At 47.5% G+C, this 24,925-nt stretch overlaps 1 protein-coding gene across 4 annotated transcripts in view; it reads right to left on the reverse strand.

Annotated features, from left to right (window-relative positions):
* Positions 1–24,925, reverse strand: part of LOC133351108 (histone-lysine N-methyltransferase MECOM-like) — a 323,295-nt gene that overhangs the window by 37,013 nt on the left and 261,357 nt on the right. For 2 of the 4 annotated variants that reach the window (XM_061566060.1, XM_061566058.1), the window contains exons 4-7: positions 12,569–12,733; positions 4,265–4,394; positions 1,547–1,853; positions 93–240 (exon numbers count right to left, since the gene is read on the reverse strand). In XM_061566060.1, the coding sequence (XP_061422044.1) occupies positions 93–240; positions 1,547–1,853; positions 4,265–4,394; positions 12,569–12,733 (750 nt within the window). Of the gene's footprint in view, positions 1–86; positions 241–1,546; positions 1,854–4,264; positions 4,395–12,568; positions 12,734–24,925 lie in introns of all 4 variants that reach the window. The other 2 variants (XM_061566059.1, XM_061566057.1) reach the window with 1 other exon arrangement.

A 24,925-nucleotide genomic window follows, 5' to 3' on the forward strand; every position in this document is an offset into this window, starting at 1 on the left:
CAATCGTTTTTTCTTCACGCATTCCGACAATTGGGGACATTTCCGGCTCGGTTGCTGTTAGAACGAAAAACAAAATGAAAACTCACCACTACCTTGTCACAGTTTTCGCATTCGTAGCGCTTGTTGATATCGTGCGACATCTGGTGCCTGATGAGGTTCGACTTCCAGTTGAACGCCTTGGGGCACTGATCGCACTTGTATTCCCGCTCCTCCGTGTGCATCTGCATGTGCTGCTCCAGCCTGGGACGGGGGGGCCGCCGACAGGAGAAAAAAAAAAACGCCGTGAGCCGAAGCGATAAAAACGTTGCCGCGCCGCTGCGGGATTGCGCTGGCTGCTGTGTTAATCCGAATTCAAATCTAAGCTATAAAAACTAAACAATTCTTTTTATTTTGCCATATACACTCTTTTTAAATCCTTTATATTAAGTTCACTTGCTTGCTTGCTTGCGCGCTTACGACCGTGCAAATCTTTCGGTCGTTTTTTAACCCACTTCCCGTGATCCAATCGAGCTGACATTTTGCACACAGACTCGTTGTGCGTGACAATTTATTTTCCTGAAAAATTTTTTCCTAAATTTTACACTTTTTAGGAATTTTTTTTTATATTTAATTACAAATTGCTTAATGGTGGCAGGCAATCATCTGACCCATACGTGGCAGCCATCTCAAGCCAGAGGACGAGAGGACTCTAGCCGCCCAATTCAAAGACCAATGTGGGCTGGGTTGTAGCCCATTGAACACGCATATAAAGGATTTATAGTGAAAAACTTTGTTTTTACGGGTTAATTTTTTTAGAAGTGACCTGGCCACAAATGATAGCTCAACAAAGTGGCTTATCACGTGGACATTTATAGCAGCCAAATACTCTGAATGCACATTGATTCTAAATGCATAGGGAAAACCCGGACAAAAATCCACGCGATCACGGGGAGAACATGCAAACTCCAAATATACAGGGGTCAGGGTCAGGATCGAACCCATGACCTCCTGTATACCAGGCAAGGTAGTTAACATCTCGCCACCGTGCCACGCTCATCCAGTTGGTGAGGCGGTTCATGAGCCAGAACTGCTGAGATATTCTGGGTTTGAATATGGGTTTCAGCCTGCCGTGTTTTAAACCGGGTTCTCAAGCGTATGAGGACTGATGGTCCCAGCATGTTTACAAATGACTGACAACTTTTTCTTTCGAATCGATTGTGTAAATAACCACTTTTCTAGTGGCAGGGGAGCCTGGCACTGGGACCAAGACCACTTTGCATCACCGCTGAAAATCGGTTACATTTGTAAAAAGGCCCCGACTATCCAGATTGCCTTGGATCAGACTGGTTGAGTGGCAATGTTCAATTTTGAACGGTGATTTGACGCCCATTGGGTACGCTGTAATCGCAGAGCGGCTTAATTTCAGCTGGATCTGGCCCAGGGTCTGCCACCCGTTAAATATTTCCACACCCGGCACACCACATCCATCATACCGTCTCGCTACGGCTGCGTCTACGAGTCACGTGCCTATTTGCGCGAGTGCGCGAGTGAGCGCGTGCGTGCTCACAGGTACGCGTTGGGGTAGATGCGTTCGCACTCCTTGCACTCGTGCAGGGGGCCCTCATTAGCCGAGCGTTCGGCCGCGGCGGCGGCAGCGGCGGCGATGCGGTAGTCGTCGTGAAGCGCGGGGTACGCGGACGCGGGCGGCGTTCCGCCCGCGAGGCCGGCGGAGGCCAGGCCGTCGCTGCTGTCACTCGCCGAGCTGCCGCCGCCGCCGCCGCAGCCCAGGATGCAGCCGAACTGCTGGTGCTGCTTGAGGATCGTGTCGGACGGGCACAGCTCCTTGCAGTTGCCGCAGCGCAGCTGGTGCTCGTCTGCCACGCGCCGGGGCAAAGCGGGGGTCGTAGGTTAAGCTCGATCGTCGTCGGCCGTAGCGCGGCGCTTGAGCGCGTTGGCAATTTTTTGTTGTTGGCCTCTTTTGCTTTTTCGAAAGCGCCAACGCAACGAACTTTGCGTGAGCGGCGTGCCGACTGTGCTCAATCTGGTTAGGGGATTGGTGCATTGTGGATGTCCCTTGGGTCACACGTTCCATCGCTGGACTTTAGTGAGTTGGTGTTGGTGGAGGGAGGAAGAGATGAGTTTGTACCGATCTCCTAAGGTAGTCTGTTAGGATTACGACAAAGATGATGAGGAAAATTCAAGACTAGTTTTTAGCACGCTTGGCTACTTATGGTTAGCACGGTCGGCGAAGTACGGTGCGAAAGAAGTTCTACTATTAAATGCGTTAACATTACTTAGTGTTACCTGGAACTTAACGTTTTATGTTAATGTTCATATCTGTAAACCTTTCTTCTTGATATTTGAATCCACGTATTTCTGTGCTATAAAAGGTTAAGGTGCAGCACTGTAAATAATTATCTCATGCCACTGCTGGCAAAAGGGTATCTTCTACAGTGATTGAACGTCTTTTAAGGGGTAATAATATAATAATAATAAACTCTAATTTTCTACAGCGCAATTCCAGAAATGCCTCAAAGCGCTTAACATGTGTTTGTTTGTAAGCCTTTAGAAACACGTGGTTGTTAAGGTGCAATTTAGGAGATGCCCACAATTCTGTGCAATTGCATTGCTGCCCTCACATTTGTGACCCCCCCAACTCGACTCTTCATCTCCAATTGGTCCAAAATATTGACTCCTGCTCACGACCGGCTGCACGGTGATACGCCGCCCTCCCTTAACATTTCAAAACCTAGAAGTTACAGCGGCCATTTCCCACAGGGCCGGTCCCACGCCACACGTTCTGCTCTCGTTTTAATGACCGACGGTCTGGCTCGCCGCTCCGTTGCTGCGTCCCTAAATCTGATAACGCGTTTCCCTTTTCGCACAATGGTGGCGGACCTCCACCTCGTCGCCACATTGTCGCGTTCACCTTGGCCCCACGATGTTGTCCCGACTGACCGACCCGGCCCCCTCCCACTCATTGGCCACACGGCTTGCCGGCACAATCGGGGATACACCCACGGGTTTTTTCAATTCTTGCCTCTCTCTCCGCTGGCTCTCGCACGGCCCGGGGCTCGCGGGATACACAATGGTCGCACGGCACGTGAGACTGAGACGCGCCCACACCTACGCGCACGCGACGGGAGCGGCGGGGGGGAGGTGCGGTCGCTGGGAAGGCATTCCGCCCACACAAATTGGGGATCCCACCCCCTCAAACTGAATTAGACGGCCTGACCCAGATGCCCCAGGTGGGCGTCAGCGGAGATGGGTGGAGATGTGGAGTTCCCACCAGAGGTGCAACTGCCCGTTTCAACGGGGGTGGTATGCAAGATAGCGCTGTGAGCCCCCCCACCACCCCCACTCCTTTCTCCCGACTCACTTTTACTGAAATGGCTACGGATGTTCTAACCCGTACGCTATAACTGTGTCTAAAGAGACGCTGTCGCCTCGACAGACCTGGTCTTCACCTGAGGATGGCTGCTTGCGTTGTGGCCGAAACGTCGTGAGAATTATTTTATTATGTTTTATTTTTATTATTTTATTACTTCCCTTCTACGTGACTTTACCGAAAGAACCAAGAAGATGAATCCCTGCAGTCACGAAAGCTTTACATCGAAATTTAACTGTGTAGTACTTTAGCTGCACCGTGCATTGGGTTTGGAGGGAGGCAGTCGCACAGCGACCGTATAAATGAAAGACATTGAAAGGCGCAATGCTCGCGGTTAACTTATCGTGCGTCTTGCTTTCACGCCGGCCCCATCGGTCTACGATTTCCTATAAGGCGGTGGATCGCGCAACTTTATTCTGCTCTATTCATACGACGATAGCCACAGATGCGTGCATTGCTCTTGGTAGACCTCGGGTAATTGTTCGTGAACACATTTTGTTAATTTTATGAATTTAGTTTACATTTGTTCACTTGTTTTATATGTTGATTCGGGGGGCCCCCTCTGCGTCGCATAATGCTGCCACGTGCCCCCACCCCACCCCACCGCCCCCCCCCCCACACCCCACCCCATAGTTGTGCCCCTGGTTCCCACCTCTCCCGGAGATACAAAGCGATCTGGGAAATATCACGGGGAAGATGAACGTGGGAAATTGGTGGCGAAGGCGGCGGCGGTTGCGGTGGGAAGATCGGGGAAGGTGCGCACAGTGCCGTGACCACGGTCCAACATGGGGACCCGCAGCGGTGGCGTTGGTGAACGATCGGAGGGGCGGCGGCGGCCGTGGTGGTGAGTTTGCGGTGCATGGGAAGTTACGAGCGCGCGAGGGTAAAAGCGGGTACCATCAGAAATCCCACCCTGGGACAGGGGCTCGGTGCTGGGTGCCATTGCCTGATGCTCCACGCCTTCCTCCTGCATGCACAGCAGCAGCTCCTCGCCAGCCTCGATGTCCCTGATCGCCTTGTAGTAAACCTGCACGGGCACACACGGCGACGGCCACCGCAAACACCGCGCGTCATTTACGCGATGGGAGGGTCGGAGGTCCCCGAGTTATTACCGGGCGGGGGGGCGGCCCGACGGCAATCTGCGTCGTTATTAATGCGGTTGCGCTGCTCCCTCGGCCCCGACACCTCCGCCACGCCTGCTGCTGCCACCGCCGCTGCCTGCGAGGTGGGCGGTGGGGGGGGGGGGGGGCGCTGATTTATCGTGGCAGAGATGGGGGGCGTCTGTTCCGCCGTCGTCCGAGAGGGAGAGAGAGGCGCCAATGTCGAGAGCGGCTGGTAGCGGCGGTGACTTGACGCGCGTCTTTATACCCGAGTTCCGATCGTGAGCACCTCCGATTAGCACGGTTGGCTACATACGATGCGAAAGAAGTGATACATACATACTTAAGTGAGCGATTGTAGCGAGCGTATGCACTTAATTTTGCAGTACTTGTGTGTGTGTGTGTACCTGGAGTGGTAGTGTAGCCCTTAGCGCGCTGCACCAAGAAACCTGGCGACCAGAGTTCGATTCCCGCTCACGGCCAACACCAAGTGACGGTTATCTCAACTGGTCCTGGGCCGCCCCTAGGTCGACTCAGCCTCAAATGACTACCTGGTGCAGTGTGTAAACATCGACACTGGGGAGACAAAGGCGGCCGGGAGTGGTGTTGGCCACCCACTCCATCCTGTGCCATTCCGGCTTTTCATAGGTGCTCGCTAACAGCACTTGCCCCAACAGTCTGTTAAGGCTATACGGGGGATCTTTGTCTTTGTGTGTACCTGCACATGTGTGTGTTGTCCACACAGCAGACAACGGTATAACGCACTCCATCACAACACACGCTATCACAACGCACATCGCTATAACTACGGCGAGCATACGGACTTAATGCGTGCGTCGCGTCTCCCTGCACTTGACATCCCGAAAGCGCGTTTGTCGTGCAGCACAGACGATGTACATAACGGCACGCGTCATCGCAACGTATACCAACCGAAGCACCCGTCGCAGATACGCATCATCACGGCTCGCACAATCGTCGCACGTAGCATGCGCTTCGTGTTTTAACTGTAGAATCAACACGCGCAGATGCTTCCACGCAGCGAGCGGCTGTTTTCGCAAATCAATGCCAATGCATCTCTCTCTCTCGCTCGCTCTCCGCCGCCGCGTGTACCATTGCTCAAATAACTTTTTGGTGTTTTGATTAATTTCCAAGTTGCCAAACCCGACCCCGTTTTGGGCCGGCGCAACTCTCTCCAAAAATTACAATCAACAAAGCTCTGCCACTTTTAACCCCCCCCCTCCCTCCCCCCCGAGGTAGCATTGGCCAGAAATGATTCCTTGAAAGAGGCCCCACGGCCATTATGGGGAACAAGAAAAATCGGCCCCGTTTGCTGACACTCACAGCGCTCTCTTTTCCCCCCTCCCCGTGTGCCTGACTTGGTTTTACGGGGCCGACTGCCCACTGGCTTTTCACCGTGGTTAATAATTATTGCTCGCGAAATTTTAATGGCGAAATTATTTGTCGACAATTTATATTTTTTGTTGCTTTTACTCTCAGTCGAGTCCGACGATTGCGCCGCGCCCCCGTGGGCAACTCGTCGCAAGCACCGAAGCGCGGCCTGACTGGCGATGCCAAAATAACCGAGTGCGAATGACAGACGCGGACTGAGATGGTTCGCTCACGTTATCAGAAGCTGCGAAGTGCCCTGAGGAATGACCACATCTGGCAATTAGCTATGTGTCTGTAGAGTATATAAACATTATTTACCCAATGAGACCTCTTTTACCAGTGGCAAAATATAGTAGTAGGTTTTTACCCTTATCATTATCAGAGTTGCTTCTTTTTATTTGCATTTTTGACTACTTGTGTTGTGGTTATTGCAAATATGATGCCTTGTATAAAGGTGTCAGTTTTGTACCAGTTTAAAAGGGTAAAAACCTACTATTATTTACCCAAGTCCATCGATTTGGCTGGTGGGGAATTCCAAGACCACATCAACATGGTCTGAGTGTTTGAGTTAATGTTTGCCTACTTTGGCTGACCAGAACTGAATCACTCAACAAGAAGAGACCCGATTAAAGCTTGACTGCAATTTCACAGGTTTCCGTCGAACCAGACTGAGTGACTAGAATACATGAAGAACACCTACCGGAATGTAACACTGTTTTTTTACCGCGAGAGAGAGCGCCCCTTGGTACCCTGGAGGACACCATCCCCACTAGGTGTCACCATTGCCACGCGCTCCGCACATTTCTTCCGAAAGAACCCTTTTTGTACCGGCTCATCAGTCATAGCGAGCACCGGTTCAGAGAGAGAAAGAGAGTTTCTTGATCGTACAGCGCTCGCCATATAAAAAAAAACCACACCATAAAATGCCTCCCTCCCTCCCTCTCCTCCCGAAATAAATGACTGCGTCGGAGAAAAGTTACAAAAGAAGCATTTTTCACGCGAAAAAAAGTTCCGAGTTTCCAGACGCGAATTGTACTCGAGTGGCCACAGTGTCCCCTTTGGATTAATTTGCAGATATTTCCTGTGCAAGACTTTGCCTTTGGCACTCTTCAACCACAGGCTGCGTCGGAGCCCCCTTTACAAATCGTTGGTTTCCTATCTCGTCACTTCCAACATGAAAGCATTAATATTTGTTTCTATGTTTTACTCTTTCGGAGCGCCTCGGATATTTGTTCAAGAAATGACTTTGTGAAACCGCACAAATTGAAAGGAAGTCAACCACGAAATAAGTAATGGGGAAAGTGTTCTTTTTTTTTACCAAATTGGTTCACTCATTGTTAAGGGCACCACAATGTGTGCCGCTGGAGTTTCCAATGCTCGACTCGGCTTTTGGAATCTCTCGTTTTAATGGGGTCGTTGAAACACGTCGGATTTAACCTGCGCGCCTAATGGATAGGATTCAACGTTGTGCATTAACTTTCAGATGCTTCAAACAAAACAAAAACGTGTAACGAGTATGTTTGTAATGAGGGCTTCGGTTTTGGTTCCCCCCCCCCCTTGATATTGTCGGGCTTGCTGATAAGACATGGAGAGCTGGCACGTGATTCGTAGCCACAGCACACAGGAAGCAAGGAGGACCCTATCCAGCAGTGGATATACCATTGCCGGGGGGGGGGAGGGAGGGCATCGACGGACGGACGGATGGTTACTACCAAAGGACGTGCATGTTTGCCAGGAATATAATATGAACATGTTTGCGTAGACAAGTCAAAATTAGATTTGTAAAAATATTGTTTACCGGCAACTCTTGTTGTGCCCATGGTAAAACACAGGAAGGCGAGCAGAGTCAAGGATATAGAACGCATAGGGAAAGAACCAGGAACGGGAAAGGGAAGGGAGAAAGAAAAGGAGGAGAGAATGGGAAATGAGAGGAAAGGGATGGAGTAGGAGCGGAGAAATGGGACTAAAGGGTCAGAGGAGATGAGGATCGGGAGGAAGAGGCTGAGTCGGGGCTTCAATGTCTCTGCTACGCGGAGCGGCTTCTGTTTAAAACATGTTCATGGGATTAGACGGATATATGGGAGCATGATTGTATAGGATTCTCATGGATAGACATGCCTTGCAGTCTAGTGTACGCCGATGATCGCTACTCCAAGCCGGCCTACGAGCATTCCAGAAAATATATGGCGTGAAAAATTAAGTCCCAGAGTGTGCATCATAAGCCTGGAACATCTTACCTTTGAGCAACAATGTTTCACTCTGAACCCGCTTCGAATTCATAAGCAAATGTGCGAATTGCTATTGTTGTTTATCAGTACAATGCTAGAATTATTACCTCTGCATGTGTTTGTCAAGGTCCCTGTTATAAGCTAAGCTTATTCAAACGGACGTGATTATTATGGATTCGATGCCGTAGATAGTTAACCTTTACAAGTATTTAAAACCAGATTAGAGCCAACTGAGACACTCTTTGTCACGGTAGACGTGACTTTTGCGAGGTAAGTATTATTATCAACAAACGTATAACATGGGTGATAATAAGCCACGGCTCTTAGCGAATCCAACTCTGGTTTAGGCCTCCCCACGCCGTATCTATTCGTCGGTCGCGAGGGTTTCTTTGACCATACTTCACCACTCTGGTCGTTTAGTGTGGGTTGGTGAAGAAGGGTGTGTGGAGGGGGGATGGTCAATAATGACCGGTTCCGTTAAAGACTCCTCTGTGATGTTAGCCGTGGCCCCGGAATCGAACTCGGGTAGAGCTGGGCTGCATAGGTGAACGTGAACGCGCAAATGTAACCCCCCCCCCAGCCGCCACCACCACGCAAAGTCCAACTACAGTACTCTTAAAGAGTGTCTGCATGTCTAAGACGCTCCGTCGTGTTTGCGTGACAGTCTGACGACGACGACCACGACAGATCGACATGGCTTGGGTGGTGTGCCTACGTGCACTTTACGAGTCTCTGATAAGATGGGGCATGGGGCGCATTGGGGCACAGCGGGCTGGGGGGGCACAGAGGGGGGGGGCACAGCAGGGGGGGAGGGGCAAAGCGGGGGGGGCACAGCGGAGGGGGGGCACAGCGGGGGGGGGGGAGGGGGCAAAGCGGGGGGGGGGGCATAGCGGGAGGGGGGGATACTATTGGGGCGAGAGGGGGAACGGAAATTGGCTCAAACCAGCCCGGCGTGCAGCTAAGGGCTAATGGCTTAACACAACAATAATAACATTAATCGCGCTTGAGAGCTTTAGAAGAAAGAAAGAGAGAGAGAGACGCCTGGCGCAACACCCAACACACGCAAGCGCGCGCGCACCCTCTCTCGCTGAACGCTCTCTTCGCGAGTTGTACCTTGACTGGTTGCGTTCAGCGCGGGCCGGTAACAACTGGCTCTGCGGAGTAACCACGAAAAATTAACCCGTAAAAACAAAGTTTTTCACTATAAATCCTTTATATGCGTGGCGGCTAGAGTCCTCTCGTCCTCTGGCTTGAGATGGCTGCCACCTATGGGTCAGATGATTGCCTGCCACCATTAAGCAATTGGTAATTAAACATAATATTTTATTTCCTAAAAAGTGTAAATATTTCGAATTTTTTTTCTCACGAAAATTAATTGTCACGCACAACTAGTCTGTGTGCAAAATGTCAGCTCGATGGGATCACGGGAATTGGGTTAAAAAACGACCGAAAGATTTGCACGGTCGTAAGCGCGCAAGCAAGCAAGCAAGTGAACTTAATATAAAGGATTTAAAAAGGCAGGGGTGGGGAGGGGGGTTGGCTGCGTTGATTAAAGTGTTACCGGCACACCAACTCCTGTGCCGCGTCGAAATCCCGAACGGAGTTCATTCGGTAGCATGTTTATTAAAGACCGCTCGCCCACAGGGGAAGGAGGCGTGGGGAGAGAGGGGGGTAGGGGGTGGGTGGTGGTGGTGGTCGTTGTCTCATCAAGAACCGCTGACTCGAGTCCTCCCTTCCGCTCTTCCTCTCTCTCGATGAGCATTATACCTCGAGCTGATTTAGCGCAGGATAACGCACGTCTGGCGTGTGTGTGCGCGGGTGTACGTTGAGACTTATTTCGCACCGCAGTAGTAGCCCGCGGGCAACCGCGCTAATCTGGAGATGCCGTGGGCGCAAAGACAACAAACTAGACTTAAACAGCAGTTCCGTGAATAGGGTTTACAAAACGCGCATTGGCGTACGTTTTGCGAGCGGATTTGCGCGCGTACATTTAGCGCCTATACTTCCAATATATACCGACTACGCATGATACGAAACATATACACGGTATAAGAATCTAGCTCATTGCAGGTCCCCCCTACAAAGCAAACGTTTTGTCCGCATGTTTGAAAATCGACCACAACTTGCTGCTTCGCGTCTTGTTTTAATGCGTAAAAGATAAAAAAAACGCGTGATCGCAGCGCACGTTGCAAGCCAGCGCACGTGTTTTGTGTACGGCTTCGCCACACGAGAACGGGTTACTAACACTCTCAACACGAGTCGCGTCTAACGCGCAGCCGGTCATCGCACGCGTGCTCTCGCTGCCTTGTGCTTAACGAATGTGTTGGCACGCGTACGCTTCGCGCTGTTCAGACTCGTTTAATGTGCGATCAAAGCTAAATCTTTCTATCGCTTCCCCCTTGTAAAACACGACACACACACACACACAAAGTCGCCGAAATACTCCAGCGGTTTCGCCCCATGTTGTTTCGTGTGTCTCTCCTGCGATAGCTTCACGTCGGGTTTTGTTAGAACAGCTAGACGAAAAATTACAAGAATTGACATCGAATTAACGACGATGACGCCGCGTGAAAATGGACACGCGCGTTTTGCCGTGTCTCTGTTGAACCGGAGAAGTGAAAGAGACGCCAATTAGAATATCGGGCCCGCGTCTCACGCGATCCCGAACGACGCACACCGAAACCGGTAATTGCAATTCACGACCTCTCGCCAAGAAACTGCCAAAATATATTTTTTGTTATTTTTTTCGTTACCCTCTTTTAACTGCTTGCTTCTCCACCCCACCACCACCATCATCATCACCACCACCCTTTGTAGTCCTCGGTCACATTCGAAAAGAATAACCATACCCTACCAAACTGTCACTTTTGGTTTTAATGCTCCATTCGTTGTATATTGAAATTATTACTTTTTGTTGTTGTAGAAGTGGGCATAAATCCGATGGGTGAACCGCAAACAGTGAATTGGAGCGGCTATCCGTGGTGCCTGTCTGTACGTTTTGTCAGCGTGTGTTCAGGTTACATGGGGCAAATTGTTCAAAGCGCCGATGTTTGTCCACAGACTTACACGAGCGTCAAAACAACGTTGAAAATGCCAAATATGTACATCGTATATATATATACACGTGTTGATACAAACAGTAATACACGACGGCACATTACACGTACTGCAATGTATACTGTTTGCACACGCGTGTTCACACAGGCACAAATCGCCTCCACACGCCGGGGCTGCAGAGGCGTTGACACGTACGTTGTTAACCCCCTAGGCACAAAGGCGCGCATACAAACGGCAAGGCAATACGATGTAGAACCACGAATATATGTAAATGTGCCATTTGTAATACTTTTCCATTTTCTCAAGCTGTTAAGCGCCGCATGAACGAACATTTAAACGACATGCTTCACCATTGCAATATTGTGTGAACGAGAAACATCCACGTTCGGTCACAGCGTATTATCTAGTCAAATCTTTAAATTATACTAAAGTTATCTTATTAAAAAAATAGTTTCATAATAAGCTGCAATCGTTCTACAAAAAAACAAGTATATATGAAGTCGCTATTATTATAAACATTACCCCACACCGCTCAGTGCAGTATTAGTCAGATAACGATTAAAATAGATGTACGGATTATTATGTTTACTCCCGCAATTTGTATAATTAACCATCGTAAAGTATTGTTTAATCTGTGGTTCTGTGCAATATCACCAGTCATTATCTGTGATGTTGCTACACTAAAATGTACGCTGTATGCTGTATCTCGATAGTAGATGTTGGTTACATGGGGATAAGCTGTGTAAAACTATGCAACCATAAATTAATCGAACCGCATAAATATAACATCGATTACTTTTTAATAGCCCCCCCACTCGCATTCACGTGCAGTTGATTCACTTAACGCTTGCAGCCGCTAGAGGCCGCTACGTCTCTACAATTCACGGCCGACGTGAATGAATGTCGAATCGAATCGCTTACTTTGCATCGCGATCATTAAAATCGAGCAAAGCTCGGCACGATGAGTCAATAACGCCGCTTTAAAAGTGACAGCTATATAACGCGCGACGTTTCGGGCAATGGCCCTTAATCATAGCACATCAATTATAATCGAATCGCTGGGTTGAAGTCGGGGGGGTAGAGGGTAGTGTCGGGGGGGGGGGGGTGAACACGCTGGCAGGAGTGAGTGCATTCACTACCGTAATCTCAGAATAACACGACACCACGCAAAGTAACACCCCCCCTCTCGATCCCACCACCACAACCTCCAAAAACGAGCGCGCGTCAAGTTACACACATCTGGCCACGTAGATATCCTCCTGTACGCGGTTAAGACGTTGATAGGACGCATCTCAAACAACGTTTGCTTTAAAAACACACACACACAACGGGAACGGTGTGTGGGTGTGTGTTTGGAAGGAAAAAGGTGCATCGTCCAATCGTGAGAATACGGTAGTAGAGTTGTGTGTGTGTGTTGTTTCTTTTACCTTCTGATCAATCTCCACCGCTGCCAAGTTGGGCCGCCGTGTGGACGCGGCGAGCCTCACGTATTTGAGCCAGCTGCGCTCTTCGCTGTCCAATGCCGAGCCTCTGCACGGCTCCCCCGCCGCGGAGCCGTCCTTCCCGCACACGCCAGACGGCCCGTCCAGTAGCTGTGTGGCACGCGAGAGAGACGTGGTGGTGGTGGTGGTGGAGGGAGAGAGAGAGAGAGGAGCGAGAGATGTGGGAGGGATTATTATTGTTGCGCTGTGTTTTTCTCTCCCTCCCCTCCCTCCCCAGCTACTTTCGTGATCGAATCGACCAGCGGCGAAGACGGCTTCCTTGCACCGCAAGCCCGGCTCACCCCCAGAGCGCGCAGTGGGCAAGCGACCGAGGCGCCGTGCGCGTGTCCTGCGGTTGGGACGACTTTGAGAACCCGTCGTCGGCCACACAACAAGGGGGGAGCGGTGGCGCTGTGGTTGAGCGCAACCGCGTGCTGAACTCGCAGACACAAAGTTCGAATTGCCAGTCACGGGCGTTGATGTCATTGGGTGACTTCTTAACACCGACACTCCTCCCCACCCCCTCCTATTCAACCCACAATGACGCAAAGCAATACAAACGTAGTCCCCTTTTAACACGAGCTGTTACAGGCCTTCATCCAGCAGTGGATTGGGCAAAGGGCTTTAGCTACGTTGCACTCATATGACCGACTGGCTGGGTGCGGAGCGGAGGCACAATGGCTAGCGGCACTGCACTTGCAACTCGGCCGGCGACCTGAGTTCGATCCCCGGCCACTGCCGTTAATAACATCCAGCAGTGGAGGGGGGTAGAGGCTACGCATTGTGTGACTGCGTACGCTAAGACGCATGCATAGAACATACAACGTTGTGAACATTTGATTTTTTAGTAAAGAATGAGTGTATGATAAATATAAATCGATATGTAGTATAAATATAAATTGCCAGCACTGGCTCAAAACGCCAAACGACCAGCAACAAACTGCGCTTGACTTTAGTGATAGACGCGAGTTTATACATTTCTTTAATTGAGCTAAAATTGTAATAACTTGAGAAAAGGTGGTGACGGGAAGGACTTGGGTCTAAGTCTGCTTAGGCCGAAGTCCTCAACAGCACAGCTTAGAGGAATGCATGAGTGGACATTACTTTTTTTGTACGTTTACGCCACGAACATGAATCAAAACGCACGTTTTAACAAGGGACCCGTATCGGTTGCGTGAAGCGGTGCAATACAATAAAAATGCGGCAGCTCGCGATGGCCAACCATACTCCTGTCGGGGTGTTTTTTTGATTAAGTACTCGCTCAAACAGGAAACGACAAACACAACAGTTGTTATAAGAGACTTGCACGGTAGCACTGCGTTACGTTGAAGCTGCTGCTGCTGCTGCACTCTGCAACAGCGATCTGGCGGGCGATATTAAAGGGCGCGTTTCAGCTGCTGGATCAGCTGATTCACGTATTTGTGTTGTCGTGTTAAAGATACTGTACTGGGGTTCCGTGCGTAGCGTGTGCTCCGGAAAGTAAGACGCACCCATCCCACAACCCACCAACTTGTTGTGTGTCCGATGTCAAAGTTATTCCGACGTCAACGTTAACCCAGATTATAAGACGCGTCTTATATTCCGGATTATAAGACATTTATCTCATTTATAAGACGGATCTTATAATTCGGAAAAAGCGGCGTTTATCCGCTTTCCACGTACGCTACGAGTTTAATTCCTCACCCGAGGCTAATCACGGTGGCGTTAGAATTTGCTCGTTGACTCTCTCATGCTCCTAGGTCGACTCAGACTTAACTGAGTACCGGGTGCGCCAGGCTTACGTATCAGCACTGGTGAGACAAAGGCGGCAAGGAGTGTGTTGTGGCCCAGTGATCTTGGGTGGTGTTTCGTATCGACCTTAATAGGAGCTCGCAAACAACGCTATAGCCTGAGAAGCGTTGCTGTTGTACTGCTACATATATACAAACATGACCAATTATAGTCATAGTATTAATAGTGTAATTGTTGAAATATGTTTACATTTATACTTGGTAAACTGTAAAAAAACACATAAAACCCAATACAGTTAACAAACTCATTAAAATTTTATATATATAGTCTACATTTGCTACGAATGAAATCTACACAGCTAAGAGAGGCAATCATCCAGCAGTGGATTGCTCGTGGGTGATGCGTGTGATGACAATCTATAACGAAGACAAAGATTTCCCCCCCCGTCTGGCCTTAAACAGGCTATGTGGAATAGTTAAACATATTAAATGCTTCAACACGCAAGTTACTAACTCATTACGTACGACACAATCATCGTTTTTGTTTTTACTACAGTCGGAGCCGTGCTTTGAGACCCGCACGTTTCAATGTGTCCACGTGTTCCCGTTCAAGAAGACATTTCTCCTATACAATGTAACAATATTTCTACCCGCTCCCCCAACGTTCTTTGTTTTTTGGGGGGCCGGGTGGAGGGAGGGAGAGGTTGTAATCATTACATTAGCCCACATTTCTCCAGCTAAGTTGTAATAACGCTTTGTAATAACCAGCGGTTAGCTCACTCGCTACCCAACAACAACAACAACACACTCGGGTGCATGCGTTCGGACTAAAAGCAAAGCCGATCGCTTGCGCCTTGCGCGATTGTAAGCATATATAAAGTGTTTACAGTGCAGTATATATATATGTACCCAGAGGTTTAATTTTCCACTCGATATATTGCAGAACGCTGCAAAATCTGCTGGCTTCGAGTTGGAATTATCGGCCTAAGGCACTACCAATATCGGATACAGTACATAAAATATACACGCATGCATAACAAGTCCTATATTATGGAATCCTATACTCATATCATCCTATGAGCATGAAATATAAGTAACATGAGGACACAATTAGGCGATGTGGTTGCGTGCCAAAAAAACGAGTTCGGGACCATTCTTCGGGGCTGTGCTTGATTAAATCAGGTGCTGTATATTTACTCAGTTTGTCGTGCTTCTGTGGAGTGAGCGTGTTAATGAGTTCTTAATACGTATGTTGAACTTCTGTCGCACCGTACGTAAGCAAGCCGTGCTAAAGGGGGGGGGGGCGTGCTTGACTATATTAAGGGGGGAGGGAGAGTGGTGGCACAGTGGTTCAGACGCTGTGCTGTGAACCGAGTTCTATTGATCCCCGTGCCAAGCTAAGATCGGTGACGGGTGATATCTGAAACAATTTATCTGGGCCACCACCATCACCTTACCCGTGCCGACTAGCGTAGTGAAGTATGGCCGCACGACCACCGCCGACACCAAGTGGGAAAACGATTTAGACCCTTTGCCAAATCCAGCGGTGGATTGGCAAAGGGTCGAAATTGTGCACATCATTGCATGAGATGAAACAAATCTACACGCTGCATGCTTATGATACGAACATCGAGCTTGTTTATATTCGACTTTGTTGGGGCTCATCGGCAAAGGTCAGTCGGGGCTTGTTCAATGATAGCAGCGGATTTGCCGGATGTTGTTGGTAAGAGCGCTCCTCGTACAAGACGGGATCATTGCAAAAGAGACACGAGAACGAGACGTGTGTGTGTGTATCATTCGAGTGATCTTTATATCAGTTTCCTATATATAGCAATTACGTGTATATTTATTTTTCTGTTAAGAAGCAAAATTCATGACAAATCTGGTGAGCGTATTTAATTTGGTATAATTCGTCGTTCTGCTTAATCTTTATACGTGGCAGTTCGAGGTTGGATTCGCTTTCGCGTGATAATGTAGACTAAGTTAAAACGATGACAGTGTTACTCTATGTGTGCTATATAAAATCTAGCACGCACGTTGTGTCAGTGAAATGTTACTTTAGAACGAGACACTTTAAACATAAAACATCCATTAATTACCCCATCTAATTATCCAATCTAATTATCGAGTAATGGATTTTTCACGTGCGGATTTTTTAAAGATGCTGTACTGGCGTAACATACAGCAGTTGACTAAACAATATTCGTTGAGAGGTTTTGACCTATTTTTGACATGTGGTTTGCAACGCTTTTATTTATGTACAAACTTTAACACACGCCATATGCTCAGTAACACAAAAAAACTAACACAATTACAGTTTTCCTTCCGTTGTGAAAACATTTTCCCGACCACTTTGGTGCATGCGCGCGCGCACGCGTGTGTGTATATATGCTTATGCATATTACAAAGTGATCCATTTATAGATACCCCGTTGGTTTCTCATGACCCGTCCCGACTTCCACCCCGTAGACAGCCGAGTGAATATTGTGGAACGCGATGGATCCCGTATCTTTCGGGTGGGGAGGGGGGGTAGAGTTAAAATATTTAATGTGTGTATTGAGACGGGTGGTGGGAGACGTGTAGAGGCTTTGAAATAAACATTTGAATTCGCTATACGTAATTTATTCTGCCTATTTAAGTGGGGTATCTGCACATGGATCAGCCCGTTTTATTGCACAACGGTTTATAATTGGACGGTAACGGAATTACATCACCGCACCTCGCAAGCCTGATTATAAAACAAATAATATAATCATCGTCAGGGTATGTATATATGTACACACATTTTCTAACGCAGCAGATTGGTTTGAGATGCAGTATATATAAAAAAACAACTACATTTATGTTGCAATTCCGTTACCCGCGTAATCACCGACTAATGTTAAACACATTTTAAGTGGCTTTAGTTCATCTTGCGCGTGTCACTCACTATATAATACATTACACACACATATATATATACATACGTAACCTCCGGATTTTCAAGAAGCACTTTTGTATCTCATTGGGAAAGTGTTTGTGGGTGCGTCATAACCCATGGTGTGTGTGTGTGTGAAATCAAATGTGTACATCTGAATCGACACTGGGCACACGTGGTTTTTGAGGTGCGTCTTATAATCCGGGGAAGATGTGGCGAGCAGAATACGTCAACGGGTACAGCACTGCAACATCGAATGCTGCATGCGTAGGTGACACACAGCGTAGTTTATTGTCTTCAACCACTGGCAGGGTAGGGGCAGTGGTTACATTTGCGCCTCATAGCAAGCAGCGCCTGGGTTCAATTCCCGACTTGGGTGCCTCCTTTCTCGCGTGTGTGGAGTCTGTACGTTTCTCTCCTGTTCTGCGTACGTTTCCTCCCATAGCTAAAACAAATATAACAAGCAACTTACAACGCAACTGCTATTGAACGAACATCCCTATGCTCGTGGCGTTGCCTGCAAATTGCTCAATTGTGGTGTGGCAGCAACAACGCTCCCTCCTGCAACAACAACAACAACCCTCCCCAAACAAAAAATAGTCTTGAGACTCGGTGAAGCTCACATGGGTAAACGGGCGTCAAAATAAAAAAAACGTAAAATAGCTAACCAAATCTCCTTGTTTCGTGTAAAAAATAATAATAATAATAATTGTGGACTTCATTTTCTTGGTTCTTTCGGTAAAGTCACGTAGAATGGAAATAATAAAATAATTAAAATAAAACATTTAAATAATTCTCACGACGTTTCGGCCACAACGCAAGCAGCCGTCTGAATTTCAGACTCTGTCTACTCGACAGACCTGCTCTCCACCTGAGGACGGCTGCTTGCGTTGTGGCCGAAACGTCGTGAGAATGATTTTATTATGTTTTATTTTTATTATTTTATTATTTCCATTCTACGTGACTTTACCGAAAGAACCAAGAAGATGAATCCCTGCAGTCACGAAAGCTTTAAATCGAAATTGTGGACTTGCTCGTGTTAAAAAAAAAATCATTGTGCGCTGTCGGTTGTGCGGGAGAGTGAAAACAAAAGAGACGCCACTGAGAGTAGCGTCGAACGCGCGTTTCCGTCACCGTCGCACTACGAACCCGGGAGTTTAACATCTCCCCAGGGACCATTCAAGCGACCGCTTAATTATCCCAGGGGGTGTAAAAGTTCGCCCACGGATTCATTCAACCGCCCACCTCCCCCTCCTCCCACCGCCGCCGGACACGAATTCCCGATCTAATTAACGGCACCTACAAAAAGTGGACTGGCGGCTCATCGCTTTCGCCGTAATTGCTATTTCGCGTGCGTGTGTTTTTTTGTTGATCACAACAATTGCTTAACGCGAGCCCCCAAAGTCAGCAACCCACACACACCAAGCAGGCCAGCGGGAAAAAAAATCACTCTTTTTAATGGGTAATAGTTAACAGCTAACTTAATACGTCTGTTGAATTGAGCAAGGTTGTAAGAAAATGTGGGGGGGGGTTAATTGAGAGACAACGCGAGGTAATTGCGTATGCGTGTGTATGTAATATGGGGGAGCGGTGGCGCACTGGTTAGCGCACTGCACGGCTAACAGAACCAGGCTTGACATCACCACCAGGTATATGCACTTGTGCGTATGTACGTATTTATTTACGTTGAATTTCTTTCGCACCGCACGTAGCCAGCCGTGTTAATCGGAGGTGCGGGAAAGGACAACACATCAAACACTAAAAGCAGTTCCAAAGAAATTAGTTTGCAATTTAGATGATGATTTCAAAGTGCATAAGCTTCAGCGGCTTCCTAATATCGGAAGGCAGAGCGTTCCAGACGGCCGGCACAAACGCAGGTGACAGCGCGCGACGCTGTGACCGTCTTTGTTCGATGGCGAGCTCGTGTGCCGTGTATTATTCCTCGCATAACCGGACGTCAACGCTGGGGATACAAAGACGGCTGCGCAGGCGTGTTGATGGCCAACAGCGCCATCGCGTACCTTTCGCGGCCTTAATAGGTGCTCGTTAACAGCACGCGCCCACGACCGTCTGTTAAAGGTGATGCCTGGAGGGTATGTTTTCGCGTCGTTATTTACAGCAAGTGTATTTCACCCAAGTGATAAACACGTCAAGGTGTGTTTACAAACATCAGAGACGAAGGTTTTCATGGGGCTTGTGTTCTGCCAGGCTCGCACACACGGCATGATTGATCGCATAGCTTGCATAGTGCGTGTAAAATGTAACAACTGTACCGATTCCTGAAATGGCAAAGTGTGATTACGTCCAATCTCGTACAATATAATATGAATAGGATTTTACAGGCCGCTGTCAATCCACTGCTGGATGGATGCCTCCGTATGCTGCGTCAGTTGTGGGCGTTGTTTGACCGTACTTCAGCACGCTGGTCAGTTTGGGTCGGTGAAGGCGATGAGCCGTGTCAACACTGATTCCAAGAACTCTCACCGCAGTCGTGAAGTCGTGAGCCGGGAATCGAACTTAGGTGACCGGATTCATAGCGCGGCGCGCTAACCACTGCGCCACCACTCCACCTCTGTGCGTAGCGAACGCTGTGTATGTGTTGTATATACACGCACACACAACACGGTTAATGTGCCGTGATAAGTGACAGTGAACATTACGTGTGATGTGCCTTTAGCTGTATAGACGTTAAGACGTGAGGTATCGGGCAAAACCAGTGCATGTAGTAAAACCTCTAGCAATTATCATTACTCTATGAAGAGTCGGCAATTAACGGGACGTTGTTTAAGCCTTTGGTTATTAACGATGTGCCACTCAATTTGGCATAAACAATTTGATTAATGATTGCGCGTTCACGGCTGCGTAATGTATACTTTCATTACCACTGGCTTACAGCAAATTTATGATAGCGCGTGTTGAGAACAGAGCTCTGCTCTGAAGAAGGGCCGTTGCCCGAAACGTCTAACGGTATGGCGCGCATATATTTTTATTTTAAAGTTTAGTGTTCGTGACAAATGTGTGTTTTATTGTTTGTGCTTGTGCATCGCTGTCAACCACAGGTCCATGACCGTGTGATGTAATTTAAAATGTGGATATTATTAGACCACTTAATAATTAAAAATTATGAAAACTGACAGTCAGCCGAGCTGCTGTTCAAACGATATAAACATCTTATCATTGTGAGCAAAATGTGCTTCAGTGCTGGGACAAAATTTGAAACTTTGCCTGTTGACATCTAATTTATCTTTTTAATATAATTAAATGTATTCTTCTTCTTGTTTCTTTCGGTAAAGTCACGTAGAAGGGAAGTAATAAAATAATAAAAATAAAACATAATAAAACAATTCTCACGACGTTTCGGCCACAACGCAAGCAGCCGTCCTCAGGCGAGGACGGCTGCTTGCGTTGTGGCCGAAACGTCGTGAGAATTGTTTTATTATGTTTTATTTTTATTATTTTATTACTTCCCTTCTACGTGACTTTACCGAAAGAAACAAGAAGATGAATCCCTGCAGTCACGAAAGCTTTAAATCGAAATTTAAATGTATTCTCATTGCTGGTAAGTGAAAGTCCAATTGGGTTAAATTGACCATTTGCTGTATTTCACATTTCACTTATAGCAGTTACATAATCATGTTATAAGTGACTTAAAATATAATGAACACCCCTTGGCAAATCTACTGCTGGATGAAGGTCTGCCCGCACCGTGTGGGGGACATTTAGGGTTGTTTGACCATACTTCACCACGTCGGTCAGTGCGGGGCTGGTGAAGGTGGTGGCAGAGCCCAGGACTTTGTTCAGCTATCACTCGCCACTGACGTTAGAAGTGGCCGTGAATCCAACTTGGGTTGCAAACCAGCTTCGTAGCGCTATGCGCGAACCAGATCTTCACAGTAGTCAGTGAATTGCACCCTTTAAAATCTAGTTCTATAAATAAATAAATAAATTCTGCTCTGGACCATGTGGTTTTATTTGTACGACATATAAGATACTTTCATTTAGTAATTTTTCAATTAAGGCCACAGTGTGTTATTGAGGAATGTGTCCCGAGTTAGGGTTGGGTTTATTAGTTGTGTTTGTGCACCACTGCCAATACAACATCACCACCAAATAATAGGCCAACGTTTCATGAATTAAAACGAGCATACATTGCAAAGGTCGTCTAGACAGAGACGTAAACAGCATTTTGTTTACATTCAGTACAGGTTACACTTCATGTAAACAAAATGCTGTTTATGATGTGTGTACATATGTTAATAATCCTTACGTGGTTGTTTGCGCAAACATGCAGCCTTTAAGTGTTTACCTTTCAAACCCGACCATACCCATATCACAAAGCACAATAAGCAGCCTTGCATAAACAATAGCTCTGCCTAGAACAGACTTCAAACGTGCTTTCCCTCTATGCAAATGTGTATATGCGTGACTAACATCTCACATATATCTGCATGCCACATCCACGATACCCAGATATACATACAAGCACGTGTATGCACTTATATTGTACATGCATGTGGTCGTGGATTCAAACCCGACCATGACGACTGCTGTATATTGGAGTTTGAGTGTTCTCTTTCTCTCCCCGTGGTCGAGTGGATTTTTCGCCGGGTCCTCTGGGTTTTCCCTCCACATTTAGAAACACCCAGTTAGATGATTTGGCTGCATTACATTTCCACATGATAAGCCACTTCGTTGAGCTATAATTTGTGGCCAGGTCGCTTCTGTGAAAGAGCTGTATTGCTCAGTGGGCTTTACCTGATAAAATATTAAAAAGTAGTTTAGTAAAAAAAAATGTGTACAATCAAACTAACAGAAATATTTATCATATAACCAGACTATTAGCGAGCACATATTAACGCCTATCGATTGTGAACGTGGGATAAATATTGTTGGCATCATTCTCAGCCATATTTGTCTCCCCCGGTGCTGATGTTTTAATTTAAGGCTGAGTCGACCTACGTGAGGCGAAGGACAGGTTCAGATACCGCTGCTTGCTTGCCACTGACGTGACTGGTGTTGAGAGGAATCTTACGGCAGTTCGGGTTGATTGGCCTTGAAGAAATATGCAGTTTCAATACTGTCGGATAAAATGACAAAACTATCATTTACTCAAAGTAATTGGGAAAAAAACGTGTTTTTATGTTGGATACATTTTTACGTATCTGTTTACTCAAGCATGCACTTGATAGGCACATTTAGACGCGCATGTAAATGCAGTACATGCATATCACTGCACAAATAAACACATAAACGTTCACGCCCGGCACACCACATTCAGTATACCTCTTGTGACGGCTATGGCTACTGGTTACGTGCCGCCTTCAGTCTACAATGAGCCGCAAAGTATTCGGTGAAAATTCTAATCAGAAAATCACATCCGGAAAGCTACAAGAATTGCATTTTCGAAACGGCGCGTTAGACAACAGACGACACGTGCATATGGTTTACCCAGTGAGTCTCGCCTTATTGTCCTGAACCTGTTCATAGGATTTGTATGAATATCGGGTGCAATGATATATGATTTATTATGGATAGGCTTATGTTGTGTTGTACTCTCGTGGTAGTGCCTTACGCCATAAAATCCCTACTCTAAGCCAGGTTCCCAGAAAAAATCGAGTGAGAAGTTACGCCTACCGACGATTGCAACACACACACACGTACACACACGCACGTACGCACGCACGCGTGCACGCACAAATCCACCCATCAACAACAACAAAGGACAGCGGCGAACCGACCAACCTCAAGCCGTGCCCTCTTGTGCCGCTAATGTGTTGCTTCGTACGACCCGGACACGCTTTAACCGGCCACTTCTCATGATCCATGGCCCACGGTCCCGCCTGCCCGCCGAGCAGGGGTCACCCGCAGTTCGTAAGGTCGTCAACTCCGTCGGCCCTTTGTTGGCCCCCAGTCAGGTCGCATTGTGGGCCCCGGCTATGATGTATGGGCGGCGCGTTCCCGCTGAGTGACAGGCCTTTATGTCTGTGACATTGAACCCTGGTTTATGCGTTCTCGGCGGCCAGGAAGCCGCCAGGACGTGGGAAAAACGAGACGGCGGCGGTCGTGAGGCCCCCCATTTCATTTTCAAGTCTCGACTCTCTCTCTCTCGCCGAGTCTGCGTTGCGACGTGTCTCTGTTGCCCCCCCCCCCCGCCCGCCAGCCCGCCAGCCCCGACAGAGATCGGCACTTAGTGTGTGTGTGTTCATAGGCGCCACCATGGGGGGTAACGGGGTGGGGGTGTAAGGAGGAGGGGCAGATGTGCCCCCCCCCACCACCACCAACTTGGTGGGTTAGGGGGCGAGCGGCGGCATTAAACAACAAACTTTAACCCGACAGCCTCCGATTCTTCTTGAAAAAAATATCTGTCCACGGAACGGGTAGAAGCCAGATGACTTAATTTTAGTAGTGATATTTCCAAGCAGGATAAATTAGCTTGTTAAATATCATACAAATTTTGGGAAACCTCCACAGTTCATTTGAAATGTATAAAACCTGCAAAAGCGTATATTTCTCGTGAACAGGATACAAATGTGAACAGACACTTTAATTTGTAGAACGTAGTGATTTTTTTAAATGTCCAGAGTATACCTAATTGAAGTGACTGATTCCGTCCAATCATGGACGGTTCTAATCATGAGGATGACATTTCCAATACAATGCGTACATCATCGCAGCACACGATGCCATTTGTGGCTGTTGTACGGACATTAATCTGTTGGTCAAAACGTGAATCTACGCAACTTCTTCCAATCCTATTGAATTCAAGCTAGCTGCGTTATTCATCTGAATACAAATACCACGTGACGTGTGTTTGTATTTGTGTTTATATATATATACACAGGGCCAGTGGGGCCGCATCAGTAGCAAGTGGTATTTATCCATTATCATGCTGCTCCTGTAGGTCAACTCAGCCTTAAATGAGCAACTCGGCGCATGTGTGTAAACATCAGCACCAAGAAAAATATAAAAGTGTCCGGGGTGTGATGCTGCCCCACAAACAAGGCCTCGTGCAGTCGCGCTGGCCTTAATAGGCGCTCGCTAACAGCACCTGCCCACATCATTCATACGGCTAAGTTGGATTTACTTAGTGTTTGCCTTGACGCACAATTTATGAACGTAACGCAAACATCACCGTCATATGGATGTCGATGAAGGGAGGTTGTTTTCCCATTTTAGTCAATTATCGTGGTGACAAATCTTGATCAGTGTTTTTTTAAAAGGGCTTTTTTTACCCGGCGTAACTACTGTTCACATAACACGCTTTTCTGTTTTGCATTATTATTATAATTGCCAAACTTATACCACACTGAACATCTTGGTCGATTTTACCCTGAGCTAAATTCTGCTTTTGAAATTCAAATTTAGTGATGCTGCATTGGTAGTTGTGCACAACCACATATAACAAAAACCTCAACACTTTCGTCAACAACACCCTTGGCCTTAAACGGAACACATGTATGAAGGCAACGTTCCGGGCAATGACCCTACTTCGAAGCACATAAATGCTGAAAAAGGGCCATCATTCCAAATGTCAGCGATTACATATGCTTCCATTTAAATGCCACGGTGTTATTGACAGATGTTGAGTTTTTTTGCTTTTGCAACTTACTGCTGTCTCAGCTTATGCATTTAAATGCCAGCGGAACCAAAGAACGA

This window comes from Lethenteron reissneri, chromosome 36, assembly GCF_015708825.2.
Source record: "Lethenteron reissneri isolate LAM-NWPU_2019-01 chromosome 36, ASM1570882v1, whole genome shotgun sequence".
NCBI classification, from domain to species: domain Eukaryota; kingdom Metazoa; phylum Chordata; class Hyperoartia; order Petromyzontiformes; family Petromyzontidae; genus Lethenteron; species Lethenteron reissneri.